This window comes from Xyrauchen texanus, chromosome 8, assembly GCF_025860055.1.
Source record: "Xyrauchen texanus isolate HMW12.3.18 chromosome 8, RBS_HiC_50CHRs, whole genome shotgun sequence".
Lineage (NCBI taxonomy): Eukaryota > Metazoa > Chordata > Actinopteri > Cypriniformes > Catostomidae > Xyrauchen > Xyrauchen texanus.
In genome coordinates, this window is record NC_068283.1 from 33,472,786 (window position 1) to 33,488,806 (window position 16,021).

Sequence of the window (16,021 nt, forward strand, 5' to 3'; positions counted from 1 at the left end):
AAAGCTTGAACCCCAAAACGTGCGAGATACCGAGCGTACTCGCCTTTTTGCAGGAGCTGCTGGAGGCGGGCCGCACACCCTCCACGCTCAAAGTCTATGTGGCTGCCATAGCAGCGTCACACAGTCCTGATAAAGGACATTCATTAGGAAAAAAGGATCTGATCGTTCGTTTCCTAAGAGGCGCTAGGAGGATGAACCCTCCTCGCCCACCTTCGGTGCCGATCTGGGACCTGGCCACAGTCCTGGACGCACTCAAAGGTGCCCCGTTCGAACCTCTCCGAACCGTGCACCTCAAGCAGCTCTCGCTCAAAACCACGCTCTTGCTGGCACTCGCTTCAGTTAAAAGAGTGGGCGACCTGCACGCGCTGTCATCAAGCGCTGCTTGCCTGGAATTTGGACCTAACGACTGCAGAGTTGTCCTTAGGCCAAAGCACGGGTATATTCCTAAGGTGCTCTCCACTCCCTTCAGAGCACAGGTGATATCTCTGGCAGCGCTATCGTCCTCAGCAGACGAAGGCGACGCAAATTTACTCTGCCCGGTCAGGGCGCTCAGAGTATATTTGGAACGTTCTGCCCTGTTCAGACAGACGGAACAATTATTCGTATGCTTTGGCGGCCGAACTAAGGGTCTCGCTGTTTCAAAGCAACGAATATCACGCTGGATAGTGGATGCTATAGCGCTAGCTTATGAAGCCAAGGGCCTTCAATGCCCCTTAGGCATGGCCTCCTCGTGGGCATGGTCGAGTGGGATACCCATTTAAGATATTTGTGCAGCGGCAGGCTGGGCCTCGCCTTCGACATTTATCAGGTTTTATAACCTACAGGTCCCCTCACTACATTCCAACATTCTATCAGTCTGACTGTGGAATGAGCTGGAGTATGTACATGCTGGGCATTATCTCCTCCCTTATAAGGTCCGTCTCTGACCGACTTAGAGGGTTTATTATGCGTACCAGTACACAAAAAACTCAGTACATAAGATGTGTACTTGTGTTTGTACAAGGAGCGCCCCACCTTGTAGGTAAGGGCGCCCTGTCATACCCCACTAAATAGCTCGCCTCTGGCCGGCTCGTGGAATAATCACTTTGCTTTAAGGCTCAGGCACCTGCCTCTGGCTTTATACAGCGAAGTCAGCACGCACGGCGTTTTACATGGGGTTCCCATAGCGTAAGCTACTTACGCAATAGGAGAGACCTCTCGATAAGGGAACGACTTGGTTACTAACGTAACCTTGGTTCCCTGAGAGAGGGAACGACTATTGCGTAAGCTGCCGTGCCTGTGCTTGGTCAGTCGCTTCAGTCGATTGAACCTAAAGAACCGTAATGACGGGATGCTCATTATATAGCCCTCATATGCTAATTTCAGCAGGCTATGAGCGCTGAAGCGGCGCGCCCCATTGGTGGCGCGTTCTAAATCGCCCCGTCATTGGTTCGAGCAGTTCCCGCAGCACAGCCAATGACCGAGCTGCCTCGCTCATCACTGTCTGCTGTGCAGCTGCAATGCGTTTTACATAAAGACTTCAATATTTCTCGAGAAACGGAGTTTTCCCATAGCGTAAGCTACTTACGCAATAGTCGTTCCCTCTCTCAGGGAACCGAGGTTACGTTAGTAACCGAGTCGTTTCCTATCTAACAATTTGCCTATTACGGACAATCTTATTATTCTTGGTGACTTTAATATTAATATCTGCTGTCCTGGTTAGGGAGTTTGTGCAGCTTATTGACAGCATATTTCTGGCCCTACTCATGAGCACGGTCATACACTTGATCTTGTTTTATCTTTTGGCACTCCTGTACAAAATGTTGAAATTTTTGTCTATCTGATCATAAGCTTTTTGTTTTTAATGTTATATTGCCTCTGCACATTTTTAAATTGTACTCCTCTGGGTCTTTTTCTTGCCTCGTTACCACGGCTACAGCAAGTTATTTTTCGGTGGATTTCTCCACTTTTTCCGAAAGCACTGAAATTATTAAACTCAAATTAGGGATAGAAGAGATATTTACTGATTTTAATCATTTCTGCACTTCCATCTAGGGGCGAAAATTTCATCAAAATGTTGGGGGGGGGACAATTAAGATAACAATTCTCAAGAGCAATTTTTGAAGGGGACACCAAGGGGTTTTTTGTTGTTGCCCCGTTTGCATTTGTATTATTTTATTTCTTAAACAATTATTTTAAGAATATATCATTATATTATTTACAATACACATATTTTAATGATATTTTAGGGGGGGGACAACCCTCAGATAGTGGGGGTCCTGACCCCCGATTTCGCCTATGCTTCCATCTTAGACTGTCGCTCCTTTTAAAATTTCAAAAACTAAACTAAGTGCAGAACCTTGGTTGAATAGTAATACACAAGCTCTCAGACAGGATTGTAGGAAAGCTGAGCGTAAATGGAAAAAAGACAAACTGCAAGTTTCTTATGAACTCATGAAAAATGCTCTGAAAACAAATCTGTTTAACAACATTCTGTAAAAGATGCAAAAAATAAATATCTCTCTGATGTAATATCAAATATTTATCATAATCCCAAAGTTCTGTTTAATACAATAACTGTCAACTCCTTTTCTGCATCGGCCCACCGGGAAAATGCCCGGTGTGCCAGATTGCCAGTCCAGCCCTGAATAGGACTGTGAGGGTTATGATTGTAAACTCTTCCTCTTCCTTGTGGGATACCGCAAGGGTCCCTATTGGGACGCATTCTATTATAGATATTTAATATGATATTTTGTATCATTGCTACACCAATGATACTCAGCTATTCCTCTTGGTTCTGATTACTTCTCATCTCTTCTAAAATGTTTTGAGGACATTAAATGCTGGACTGCAAAAAACTCTCCAATTAAATGAGAGCAAAACTGAGGTTGTTGTGTTTGGTCTTCCTGGTGCTGTCTCTGATATCACTCTGATACTCTAAATGTTCATCTTTTGCAAAAAACCTAGGTGTGATTTTTTTGACTCAGCTATATTTTGGAAAACAGATAAATGCTGTGGTGAGGAGTAGCTTAGGCAAATAGCCTAAAACCTCTGCTCTCATTTAAGTATCTGGAGATGGTTATCCATGCCTTCATCTCATTTAGACCGGACTATTCCAATGCACTGTACATTGGTTTAAATCACTCATCACTGCTTGCAGTTGGTTCAAAATGCAGCTGCAAGGTTGCTTACTGGTGTTAGGAAGAGGGAAAACATTTAACCAGTTTTAGCATCTCTCCACTGGTTACCGGTGCAATGCAGGATCCATTTTAAGATCTTGTTATTTGTTTTAAAAGCTTTAAATGGTGTGGCCCCTTCAGAAAGGGATCATGCTTTTTCAGTTGCTGGCCCTAGACTATGGAATAGTATATCTCCGGACGTTAGGGTTGCCCCTTCCCTTCCTGTTTTTAAATCACGCCTGAAGACGTATCTGTATTCCTTGGCTTTTACATGAATGTATATTGTGGATTTTATGGGTAATTGTTTATTGTCGTTTTTTTTTCTTATTTGTCTTTAATTACTCTGTATCCTGTTATTGTTTTATTTGCATATGTACAGCACTTTGGTATACACTAGTTGTTCTTAAATATATGTGTTATATAAATAAATTGACCTTGACCCTGTCACGCTCTTAGATTTCTTTGATGTTTAAGAGAGCGAGAGAGAGAAAAAAGTGGGAATGTTGCTATGCTTGTTTTTGTGCAGTGGAAAGAAGGAACAAGGAAAATAATACTAAGAATTCAGTCATGTAAATTTCTTTCCAGTAACATCTTTTGCTATTAATATACATCTTACTGGACTTCGGTTGAGTAGAAATGATACAGCAAATCATCTATAGTTCAAGGGACTAAAGATAATTATTTAATTAAAAGACGATGTGGAAATGATTCAGAATTTACAGACAAACTCAGTATACATGTTGAGAATTATTGATAATGTACATCAATAAAAATATATATTTTAGGGCATCATTGGCATCCTATTATCATTACAGCTTATAAAAGTATTGTATAAACCACTGATAACTGTTAGTAGGAATACTGTACTAATACATAGCTGTTTCCATGCAAGAATAGTCTAAAAAGAAATAAAACAATATTTAATAATTATTTGTAGTCAAGATTAAGACTTGTCCTGACAGGATGACAAGATTAAGACATGTTGTTGTATGTATCAAGGTCAGTATCAAACTTTAGCTTGATGTTGACTAATCACTTAAATTCCATGAGCCACCAATGCATCAGACAAGTGACTAAGATATGTAGAGTCTGGATACCCATTCCTGCAAACACACATTTAAATGTTTATTAATACCCATGCAGTTTATAATGACAATACAAACATTGGGATAAATAGTAAAGATGTGTGTGTTACTAGTCATGAGGTTGAGTAAATGAAAACAGACATTTCATTTTTGGGTGAACTATTGCTTTAATGCTCTCTCAAATGTAAGTAATCACACTATAGTAATTATAATTACCAGCCATGGAGTAATTGACATTTTAGGCTTAGCATTGTTCATCCAAACATCTGGACTCACCTGCTCTTCCCTCCCTCCATCCTGGTCTTGTGAGGGATCTTGCCCCAGGTCACTTTTGCACCTCCACCATTGTCCTTGTTGCTTGGACTGACAATAAAGGTTAGCCCTTGATGAAATGCCTTTTCCAAACAAAGCAATAAACTCTGCCCCTTTGGGTTGAGTGGCAGGTAAGCCTCAAACAGACCACCCTGGAATGGTGACCCTGGACATGGATCCTTATCCTAGAAAGTATGTGTAAAGCAATGAAATTCTAAGTTGATATTTGAAAACTCCACTTAAGCTATTTGAAATGCACCAGTAAACTGTATATAAGCTATTACCCCCTGTATGCCATCAGGTATGCAGTATGTGATCTTGGCTGTTGTGTGTCGGGAATATCCCGTCAGGCTCGAAGGCATCTCAGAACATGTCATAGTGCCTTGAATACCCTTTTTTTCTTTGCTGTCTTCTTTTCCTAAATGCTTCTCTTGAACCTGATATCCATGCATCTGATTTTGTCGTACATGCTTCGAGCCATAACTGAGCACTGGATCGTCCAACACCTTCTTCTGAGAGCAAATCTCTTCTTTCCCACACACTCTGCAGTGAGAATGCATTGGAAGGCAGATATGGCACAGGATGACACCACAATTGGTCCGTTTAACATCTGTTCCACTCGCTCCACAAACGCAATGTTCCGAAGGGTATTTGGACAGCAGGTTGGCCTGTTTCAAAATCATGGAGGTATCATTTTTCTCATGTGCCTTGAGTGTTATAGAAGTTTGCCCATCATTTTTTAGCCCTGTTTTTTCTTCACTGGCATCTGTTGATTGGCTAAGTGAGTTTGTGTTGCTAAATTCATCCGTCATAGATCTAGGTTTCTCCAACATTTCCAATGCTGTTGATTTTTGTTTAATCAATTGCCCCCCACTTTTGCTTTTGGTCTGATTGCCATTAGAAAAAGCCATTTGATTTGTGTCCTGAAAAGAAAGATCCTTTTCACTTTGAGCAGACTTAGACTGATTGGTTTTGGTTGACTGCTTGCTCATTTGGACTTCGGTTGTATTCAAAGATGCATTGGTTGCTCCTAGATCTACACTCTGCTGTGGATGGAAGGTCTTCATCTGTGGTATTAAATTCGACTCATTGCCAGGAAATACATCCTTAAATATTCCACTGACTTGGGAGCAGAGAAATTTTGGACCAAGCAGGAGAACCCTGTCCTTCAAGGGGTGCAAGACGACTTTATGAAAGCAGGAGCGCACATTCGAACAGCAGGCCTCAAACAATGTATCATTTTCAACCACGCCAAGCTCTGTCAAACGCAACTCCTGAACACAAAAGTCAGTGGCTACCATAGCCACGAGATTTAGCAGCTGCCTACGACATTCCTCAACCTCAGAGGGATCTGAGCCCTTCAGAATCACACTCACGTTACTTCTGCCAGCTTGTTTCTCAGACATTTCCAAGTAAGACTTCATGCTGTCCAGCTGGATGCAGTAGGCCTCCTTCATGTAACTCCACATTACCGAAGACACAGACAGTTCTGTTTCTACTGTAGAAATAAGAGAATCTTCACTCAGGCTATTGGATCTTATTTTTTGATGAACATGGTCATTAATCATTGACCCAGCACTTATCTGGTTCTCCTGCATCTGTTCTTTTAGGTAGGGCTGACCAGAGAAACTATTGGACCTCCTTAAAGAGGATATGGAAGTGGGCGCTGATATTGTTGCAGAGGGGGCAGCGTTCACAATTGTGTTTGATGCGGTTTTGACTCCGGTTTTCAAGGTTGAAGTGAATCCAGTGGAAGTATTTGGTTTGGCCTTAGAAGTATTGGAGGTGGTACCATATGCATTCACAAAGGATAGCGGGTCTAGATTTCTAAACAAGACATCCTCCCCAGTACAGCTTGTTCCTGTCATCTTGAATGCTTCAGTTCCTTCCCCAGTCATTTCATTACGGAGTATGCCTACAGTGCCAAGTGTAGACTTTGAAGGTGGTGTTGACTGAGAGTTTGCATCTAAAGTTAGCATGTCCATTTTAGAAGCAAAGCCCATTGGGTCTCCACCCAACCCTGAGTTCTTAAACCGTGCTGCTAGTTTGTATTCCTTTCCACCTTCCCTTTTTCCTTCACTACTAGTGCCAATCAATTTAGGGGTCATTGAAGAATTAATTTCACTTTTCTTCAGTCCTCTCTCTAAAGACTCAGGGGATGAAGAACAGGAAGAGGATGGTGGCATTGCTGTCGAGCTCCCCACAACACGCTCCTCCACCCTAAGCAGCAGCATTTGTTTGGCCTGAGATACCTCACTTCTCTCTCCCACTATATAAATGTTGTCCTGGTCATAACTAACTAGAACATTAGGCAGCACTGACTGCACATGTTTTAATGCTGCAGTCAGTCCCCCTGGCAGGTATATGGCACTCCTTTGTAGCTTGTCTTTCCTCAGACAACTCTCTTGCTGCTGATAAAGCTCCCTTAGCTCCTTATGGGCTTGCTGCATGTTCTGTTTATCGCCTAAACCTGTTGGGACATCTGACTGCAGGTACAGAGTGGTGACACCCTCAGATGTAACATGGACCACTTGTACTCCATGATTATGCAGTATCCGCCTGTACTCTTTGTTGCTCTGTAGGTACGTGAACACATCAGCTTCCATGATAAGCGAAATATCTTCCAAATCAGTTGCAAATGCCCCCTGCTCCATTTTTCTTTTCTCTGTCCCAACAGTGTGTCTCCCAAGTTGGGTGACAGCCTCTGTGCTATCTTGAGGTTCATAATGCTCTTGTCCTAATCTCATCATGGGCATAGAGCTGAAGTCTCCCATATGAAGGCCTGGTGACTGGTGTGCTAAGCTGGTCCGAATTTGATGCTTCTGACTCCCGCGGTCTTCCCTCTTCTCTGGAGCTTGCCTGCTGTCTCCACTAAAATCAGGATTTTCTGCCATTAAGAAGTGATAATTGGGAGTGAAGAACTTTTTCATATAAGACAAGGCACCCTGGACCTCAGAGTAGATGCCTTGAAAGGTGCAGGTTTGCTGTAATAGGCCAGGTTGAATACGTAGGCCTGGAAATTTACATTGTAGAACATTCAGAGTCTCTGAACCCTGAGGAAGCTGACTGCAATCAATGGTCACAGTCATACTGAGGATCACCTAAAAGAATACAAGAGCATCAGCTGAGTGCCTGTGAAAGATCAGAGTAACTATGTTACATAAGAAATACATATAAAATGAATGAACCACTAAGGAAAGCCTTCATCAGCCAAAATCAAAGGACAATGCATCCATATGTATTTCCTCAGTTAATTAGGGATGACTTCAATTTAGTTTAACCATTGACCCACGACACTTACTTAGTTTACTAATTTTAACCACTAATAGTTTTAAACAAATAACTTATATTGCCATTATATTCATTCCTTTTCTGTTATAGCATAATTTCCTGTTGTAAAAAGCGCCATACAAATAAATTTGACTTGACATACCTTTAATTAGTGACATAATACAAACTGAATACTAGACTATATAAGATTTGGGATTTTGAACTTGCATTACAAAAAAGAAACGTATATAATACAATGCTTGTTTATACAGTGATCAAACCTTATTCAGGCTCAAACCCAAGGGCTCTTGACTTGGGAGACTCAATGACAGTTCATACTCTCTGCCATCCAGCTGTAAAATGTGAGGATGATGACGAAGTACACTTTGGACCACTAAATTAAACCACAGAAAGAGAATCAAAGTTGAGAGGCAAAAAATCTATCTCAGCAGTTTAAACACTTACAAACATGATGTTCACAAATACAAATAAACATGGTTGCTAATTTATGCTAATGTCATCAGTAAAACTTTACAATGAGGTTCTATGCACTAAAATTTGTTTTGGTACATTTGAACAATAATTTTGTTTAATCTTAATTTATAATTAGTTCAGTCATGTTATTCTATTGTTCATTGTTAGTTCATAATGCACTGACAATGACAAATATTAACATTTACAACTTTTAATGTTAAAAATGTATTAGTAGAGATATTCTAGATCTCACTCTCAGTATTTGTCTCACTTTCTGTCTGTCTCACCAAAGACCCTGACACTCACTTATCTGAATCTGCAGCAAGATACACACTCAAGCCCAGTGAAAACTCAGTCACTTTTAATCAGGCTTGACAGGACATAAAGAATCCCCCCAAAAATATTGTGGCCTTGCCAGATTAATCAGCTTGGAAGTGCCAGAGACTTCATTAGGTATATGCCATCCGCCTGGATGCCTATCGATGCATTTTGGATTTTACCAACTACTTTGAATGACGTTTAAATGCACTGTTATATCAAAATAATTATATTATAGCAAAATGCTGTTGCATTGGTCTTGTCGTGGAGCTTGAAGGCTAGTTAGTGGGGTCCATAGAATCGAATGGAGTGCTGGCAAAGAGAAAGTCACATTTCAAACAAATTAATAAGGATTTTCTCTAAAAAGTAATGAACTGAAGGCTGCTACATCAGACTCACAAAGTTAGGGAAACAAAAACATATCACCAGGAACTATTTAGATTGAGACGAAGCACTTATATTAAAATGAGAGGGAGAAATTGGAACACCCAATATGGTGGATGTAGAAAAGGAAATCCTGCCTTACAGGTAAAACAGCCAATCACTTTTAAGATACATTACCAGTCAACTCGAGAATGCGCACACACATTAGCTTGATCAGCCTGTAAATAAAGTGTTTTTTAGCAGCCGAGTGGACTGACATGACTTGAAAGGGACTTTGATATTGTTCTGTCCAATCAAGTATCTTTTAATATTTGTTTCTTTTCCTATTAATTTCTATATATATATATATATATATATATATATATATATATATATATATATATATATATATATATATATTTATTTTTTACTTTTTCTATCATGAATTACAAAATAAAATAATTGTAAACGTTTTAATGAAGGCTTTCTGAATCTTTTCCTGGCTGGTTTATGGATGTCTTTAAAAAATGCAAATAATGTTCAGCAAAATAAGACTTTCAAATAGGACTGGCATTAAGTTATTGTTTTTTGTATAGACAACTCATGTTGATATTAAAGGGATAGTTCACCAAAAATTTTAATTCTCTCATTACTTATTCACCCTCATGCCATCCCAGATGTGCATGACTTTCTTTCTTCTGCAGATCAAAAATGAAGATTTTTAGCCCTGAATATCCATACAATGCAAGTGAATGGTAGCCAGAACTCTGACACTCAAAAAAAAGCATAAGGCATCTTAAAACTAATCCATAAAATTCCAGTAGTTTAATCCATGTCTTCTGAAGCGGAATAATAGGTGTGGATGAGAAACAGATAAATATTTAAGTCCTTTTTTACATTAAATCCCCACTTTCATTTTCACATTATTCTTTAGTTTTTGTGTTTTGATGATTGGCATTCTTTGTGCATATTGCCCCCTACTGGTCGGGGCTCATCAAAGGTGGAAGTTTAAAGTATAAGGTCTAAATATTGATAATTTCCTCACCCACACCTTTCATATCACTTCTGAAAACATTAATTTGTCGTATTTATTACTTTTATGATGCCTATTTGGACCTTCAAAGTTTTGGCCACCATTCACTTGTATTATGAGGACCTACAGAGCTGAAATATTCTTCTAAAAATCTTAATTTGTGTTCTGCAGATGAAAGAAAGTCATAAATATCTGGGATGGCATGAGGGTGAGTAAATGATGATAGAATTTAAGCTGTGTCACTGGGCCACTGTTTTGTCATTACATTACAGATGCTCTCTACTGATGCTTTTAGTTTCCATTGATACCCCAGCGGAATTAGGTATCTATCGCTCTTTTTTCTTTGCTTCGAGGATGACTTAGTCTATTTAAACAATGACACCGTTTATTCCACTATGTCCTAGATGTTTTATCAATACCAGTCAATATCAATATTCACTCACCTCTTTCTTCTATATGTTCATTTGATGTTTAATATTACAGGTTATAATATCTCTCTCTCTCTCTCTCTCTCTCTACTCTACACACACACACACACACACACACACACACACACACACACACACTCTGACCTCTGCTCTCCTCAAATGTGATGAGGGCACACGCAGGTGTGTCATTGGTGAAACTGACTGACGTGACCTCTCCTCCTCGGTTTCTCGCGCGTAAGAAGTAAATCAGTAGTTTGTCCCGGAGCCGTTTACGATCCACATCTGTTGGCAAACCGTGAACGTACACCGCACGGCCTTCCTCTGCCATCTTTCAGGACTGGCACCTATAGACACTGATGTCAACACGAGTGGTTAAGGGTGGTTTAAGTATGTTGATAATGAGCAATCGCGCAACCTATTTGAGAAGACATGTACACAGTTATCATTCCCAGTAATGTGAACCAAAACCGTCTCATAACAATCAAGAACAATGCATAAAAATCGCTGTCCGGTCCAGCGCTTGTGCATGTCGCAGCTCGAGCATACAGGAAGTGTAACTAACAACAAGCTCGTGAGCAGCGACACGATTACGCTTGTCGTTTCAAGAAGAACAATGATTGTAATGCACCTTTGTAATCTTCACCTTTGGGTCTCGATATCTACACTGGCGCCGCTTTATCGCTTTTCAAAGAGGTGCATTTTCCTAGGAGATAACAGTCTATTTCCAGCGTCGACATTGCCATAAAAGTGAAAGTGAAGGCAGGGAATCTGGGCTTTTCGAGAAGTGTTTATGACTTAAGCAACATTCAAACACGGACATCTGGTGTAAAAATTGTGCGCATGTTAATTTACCATCCTTTGGGCGTTTGAAGACCTCAGAAATTCAGCTTAATAAAAAAACAGATGGAGTTTTTACACTACTTCTTAGTTACAGGCATGCACACACACACTTGACTTAATTTTCTAAATCATGCTCTTTAAAAACTTTGTATACAATGACTTATGTTTAAATGCATGAAATTAGTTTTATAGAAAAATAAATTGTGCCTACTTGTGAATTTCTTTACAAACCCCATATTTTAAACACCGTTATTATTATTGCTATTTTTAAAATTGACAAGTTGGGCCGGATAGTGAAGAAGAAGTAGCCAACAAGTACAAATACATTGGAACTCATTCAATCTTGTTTAAAAAGCATTTCAAGTGGCACATCTTTAAGTTGATTGAGATAATACCAAGTGTGTGTAAAGTTGAGCAAGTCAAGGCAAATGTTGATACTGTGAAGAAGCTTTATTTGATTTATTACATTCTTAATCACTACACAAATTCCATGTGTGTTAGTGTTTTAGTGACTTACCACATGAGAAATGTAATTATAAAGAATGGACAGGTTTATGTTCAAAGTATTATTTAAGACTTTAAAGGAATAGTTCACCCAAAAATTAAAACAAAAATCTCTCATCATGTACTCGCCCTCATGCCATTGCAGATGTTTATGACTTTTTTCTCCTGCAGAACACAACTGAAGATATTTAGAAGAATATCTTAGCTTGGTAGGTCCATTCAATGCAACCCAAAATGCAATCAATCTCAAAATTAAAAATAAGCTCCCTCTTTCACACGATTCTGTTTAGTTGTCAGGTAATTGTCACTGAATTTTGAAGTGAAAAGTCACATCATGCATGATCACCATCGACCATCGTTTTCATGATCGATCATTGATGCCACGTCCTAGTATCAGAGTTCTCGAGTATTCGTGCCCATCCCTAGTGCCTACCAAAATTAGTCCAAGGAAGGACAACCGGTGAACTGGCGACAGGTTCATGGGCGCCCAAGGCTCATTGATACGCGTGGAGAGCGAAGGCTAGCCGGTCTGGTCGGATTCCACAGAAGAGCTACTGTCGCACAAATTGCTGAAAAAACTTAATCCTGGCCATGATAGAAAGGTGTTAACACACAGTGCATCGCAATGTGTATGGGGTTGCGTAGCCACATACCAGTCTGAGTACTCATGCTGACCCCTGTCCACCACCGAAAGTGCTTATAATGGGCATGTGATCATCAGAACTGGACCATCTTGAAATGGAAGAAGGTGGCCTGGTCTGATGAATCACATTTACCTGGGGAAGAGATGGCAGCAGGATGCATTTTGGGAAGAAGGCAGGCTGGCGGAGGCAGTGTGATACTCTGGGCTGGGAAACCTTGGGTCCTGGCATTTATGTGGATGTTGCTTTACCACCTACCTAAATATTGTTGCAGACCACGTACACCCCTTCATGGCAACGGTATTCCCTAATGGTAGTGGCCTTTTTCAGCAGGATAATGCGACCTGCCACACTGCAAAAATTGTTCAGGAATGGTTTGAGGAACATGACTGTGACGAAGAGGAGGGTGTACCCGGGTTGTGATGGTGCATGGCCTGCGCTGAATTAGCTGATCAGCGGGAGAGCGAGATAAAGAGGAGCCGGAGGTGCCAGTTAGAGAGAGAGACACACGCGGCCATGTTGCATGTGTGTCTGTGTTTGTTTATGTTTTATGTTGTTTTAGTTCATTTTTATCATTAAAACTTTATAATGACTTTTCAGCCGGTTCCCACCTCCTAGCCTGCGTCCTTACACTGTTACAATGACAAAGAGTTCAAGGTGTTGATTGGCCTCCAAATTCCCCAGATCTCAGTCTGATTGTGCATCTATGGGATGTGCTGGACCAACAAATCCAATCCATGGAGGCCCCACCTCACAACTTACAGGTTTTAAAAGAACTGCTGCTAACATCTTGGTGCCAGAAACAACTGGACGCCTTCAGAAGTCTTGTGGAGTCCATGCCTCGATGGGTCAGAGCTGTTTTGGCAGCAAGAGGGGGACCTACACGATATTTGGCAGGTGATTCTAATGTTGTGGCTGATCGGTCTTGTAGTTTTACTTTAACTATATTCCTAAGGCTGATGAATATAGTTAAAAGTCTTATAATGTCTTATAGGTTGTCTATTGAACAACAAATGCTACCGTAAAAATACTTTTATGTGTGGTTGCTGGTGAATGCAAATGGCATGCATAAGGCCTGAATTAAAGCTCACTACATCACTTTGACTAACATCTGTGCCAATGCACTCTAGGCACAGTGCTCATCTCAAAGGTGAAGAAAACATCTGCACTACGTCTGTCTGCCAGCAGGGGTACTCTGGCTTTGTTGTGGAGCTGCTGTTTCAAGAAGCAGAGGTGGATGCAAACCCGGGCGGGTGTAACAGCATTACACAATGCATTTTAAAATGTATTACGTTCCTATGTTAGTACTTTTATGTGCGTTGCTGTGTCAGCTAATGAGGATGCGCTCTAACAAACCACCATGGGATAGAGCAGTGGTTCTTAACACATACACAAGCATGATGCAACACACAAGTAAACCTGTATATTCACACTGAAAAGAAACAACAAGCATTCAAATACACAATGTTTTTTCTATCAAAGATGTTTGCAAATGTGTTTTCAGAAATGTTTTCAGTTCAATAGTATTCTTTTTCTGTCTTTCACACAAACACAGGTAAACAAGCATACTGTAACATGTCACACACAGCAAAGAAGGTTGTAGATTGCGGACACACATACACTCCTGAAGATACTACTACAGCATATTTAAGATAAGAAATATAATTAGCATTTTCAGAAATGTATTGGATCTCTTTAGCCAAGTTGCTGTCTTTGTCATGTTGCTGTAATTTTGTCATAATCAATTCCATGCCACATATATTTGCAAAAATATAAAGTATTGCAAAATAAAATAAAGTTTTGCAAAAGAAAAAAAGTATTGAGCAAACAAAAAAAAAAAAAAAAGTAAAACAAAAATGAAGTATCACAAACGTAAAATAAAGTATCGAGAGAAAAAAAATAAAGTTTTGCAAACAAAAATAAAGAATTGCAAAATATAAATAAAATATAGCAAAACCCAATATATAATTAATTGCAAAAATCAATGACTGTTGTAAAAGAAACTAAAGAACTTTGGTTACACATACTTTTCTTTGCAATGCCTACTAATTATTTTGCAATGCTCCTTTTAATCTGCATTTCCATCACGTGTGAGCTCGTGATACCATTTTGCCTTTGCGCTTCACTTTTCTCTGTGTTTCACTATATGGCACTGTTTTGACGTGGGGGTGGAGTCAGGGGATTGGGGCGTGTACAACGGGCTCGGTGATGCCTCCCTGGAAGTTACGTCATTAGCTTGAGACACGGCTCAAACATCATGGCTGAGCACACGCATGCAGGTGGATCTCAGGTATATAAAGTTGATTGTTTAAGGAAACTCATTTTAAAATATTAAATGGGGTATACCAGTCAAGTGAATTTTTAAGACAACGGTTTAATTTTGAAGAAAATGCCTGTACTTTTTGTCAAATTGACAGAGACGTTCTGATCATCTTTTTTTTTTTCTTCAAATACTTTTTGGGAAAATATGTCTTATTGGTTGGAATCAAAGATTCAGTCACTGCCCACTTTTGCTAGGAAACATGTTATGTTTGGAATGCTGTTGGACGAGAAAAGAAATGAATTTCTTATTAATGTAATGTTGATACTGGGCACATTTTTCATGCATAAGTCCAAATGTATGAAGACGAAACCTTATTTTTCTGTATTTAAAAGAGAATTGATTTGTAATTTCTTTCCAGCGTTGGAATGTATGAAAAGTAAAAAGACCCAGAAATTGGCTGGAATAATAAGAGACCTTGAGCTCTTAAAAGAGGAATAAAGAGACCCCTCTGTATTTGTATTTTATATATTGAATTTATTTATTTTATTTTAACTGATATGTGCCTTGCTTAATACTCATTTACCTGTACTTACCAATGCCATTGTAGATGTACATTCTGTTTTTTGTTCTGTTCTTGGTGTTCAATAAAACAATTTTAAAAAGTTGATTGTTTCCTTTTATTAGCATTAAATGTGCTTTAACAGCGTTTGCTTCAGATAAAGAAGTTAGAGATCAGTTAAAGCGGTGGATTTATTAGCCATACTCGCTAACATAGCCAGCATCTGCAGTTTTTTCTCTCTCAATTGATTGGACTAATGATTGATTCTTATGTTTACATTATAGATTATAATTGTCTATACCATAGTATGTTGTCTTCTAAAAAAAAAATGTAAACTCCATATTTAAAAATATATAAATAGATGTTACATTATCACTGTTAAAGGAGACAATAAATAGATTACAAATAAAAAAGGTTAAACGATCGTAACAAATAAGCATCCCAGGAAACGATCTACAAACAATAAAAGAACATCACTTATAATGTTAATTGTGCAAAAGCAAAACACACCTGTGAGTGTGTCTCCGTATCACTACAACAAGACACAGGTGTTAGAGATAATTACAAACCAGGTGACAAGCCTTACCGCTCTCTCAGACTGACACACGACCATGCCCCCCATGCCACATTGCTGTATAACGCAGGGTTAAGAATATAGGGTATGTGAACGTTTTATATTTCAAAACTTTATTTTTAAAGACAGAACACATGCACGTTTGTTACGATCGTTTAACTTTTTATTTGTCATCTATTTATTGTCTCCTTTAACAGTG

At 39.5% G+C, this 16,021-nt stretch overlaps 1 protein-coding gene across 3 annotated transcripts; it reads right to left on the bottom strand.

Moving 5' to 3' along the window:
- Nucleotides 1–3,827: 3,827 nt before the first annotated feature.
- LOC127647832 (uncharacterized) lies at nucleotides 3,828–11,236 on the bottom strand. 3 transcript variants are annotated; one of them, XM_052132314.1, is made up of 6 exons: nucleotides 11,085–11,236; nucleotides 10,586–10,794; nucleotides 8,107–8,219; nucleotides 4,840–7,656; nucleotides 4,520–4,740; nucleotides 3,828–4,261 (listed from the first exon to the last, which is right to left on the bottom strand). In XM_052132314.1, the coding sequence occupies exons 2-6, from the start codon at nucleotides 10,767–10,769 to the stop codon at nucleotides 4,195–4,197; spliced, it is 3,402 nt and encodes a 1,133-aa protein (XP_051988274.1). In that variant the 5' UTR covers nucleotides 10,770–10,794; nucleotides 11,085–11,236; the 3' UTR covers nucleotides 3,828–4,194. The 3 variants fall into 3 exon arrangements, with proteins under 3 accessions (XP_051988274.1, XP_051988275.1, XP_051988276.1); XM_052132315.1 differs by having other exon boundaries at nucleotides 11,070–11,228; XM_052132316.1 differs by having other exon boundaries at nucleotides 10,586–10,785; nucleotides 11,070–11,208.
- Between the last annotated feature and the right edge of the window lie 4,785 nt (nucleotides 11,237–16,021).

Excerpts from the sequence above, each read along its gene's own strand:
- LOC127647832 (XM_052132314.1), bottom strand. The coding sequence starts at position 10,769 with ATGGCAGAGGAAGGCCGTGCGGTGTACGTTCACGGTTTGCCAACAGAT. Across the intron at positions 8,220-10,585 it reads CACATTTGAGGAGAGCAGAG|TGGTCCAAAGTGTACTTCGT; the intron begins GTCAGAGTGTGT and ends GGTTTAATTTAG. Across the intron at positions 4,741-4,839 it reads TACCTGATGGCATACAGGGG|GATAAGGATCCATGTCCAGG; the intron begins GTAATAGCTTAT and ends CATACTTTCTAG.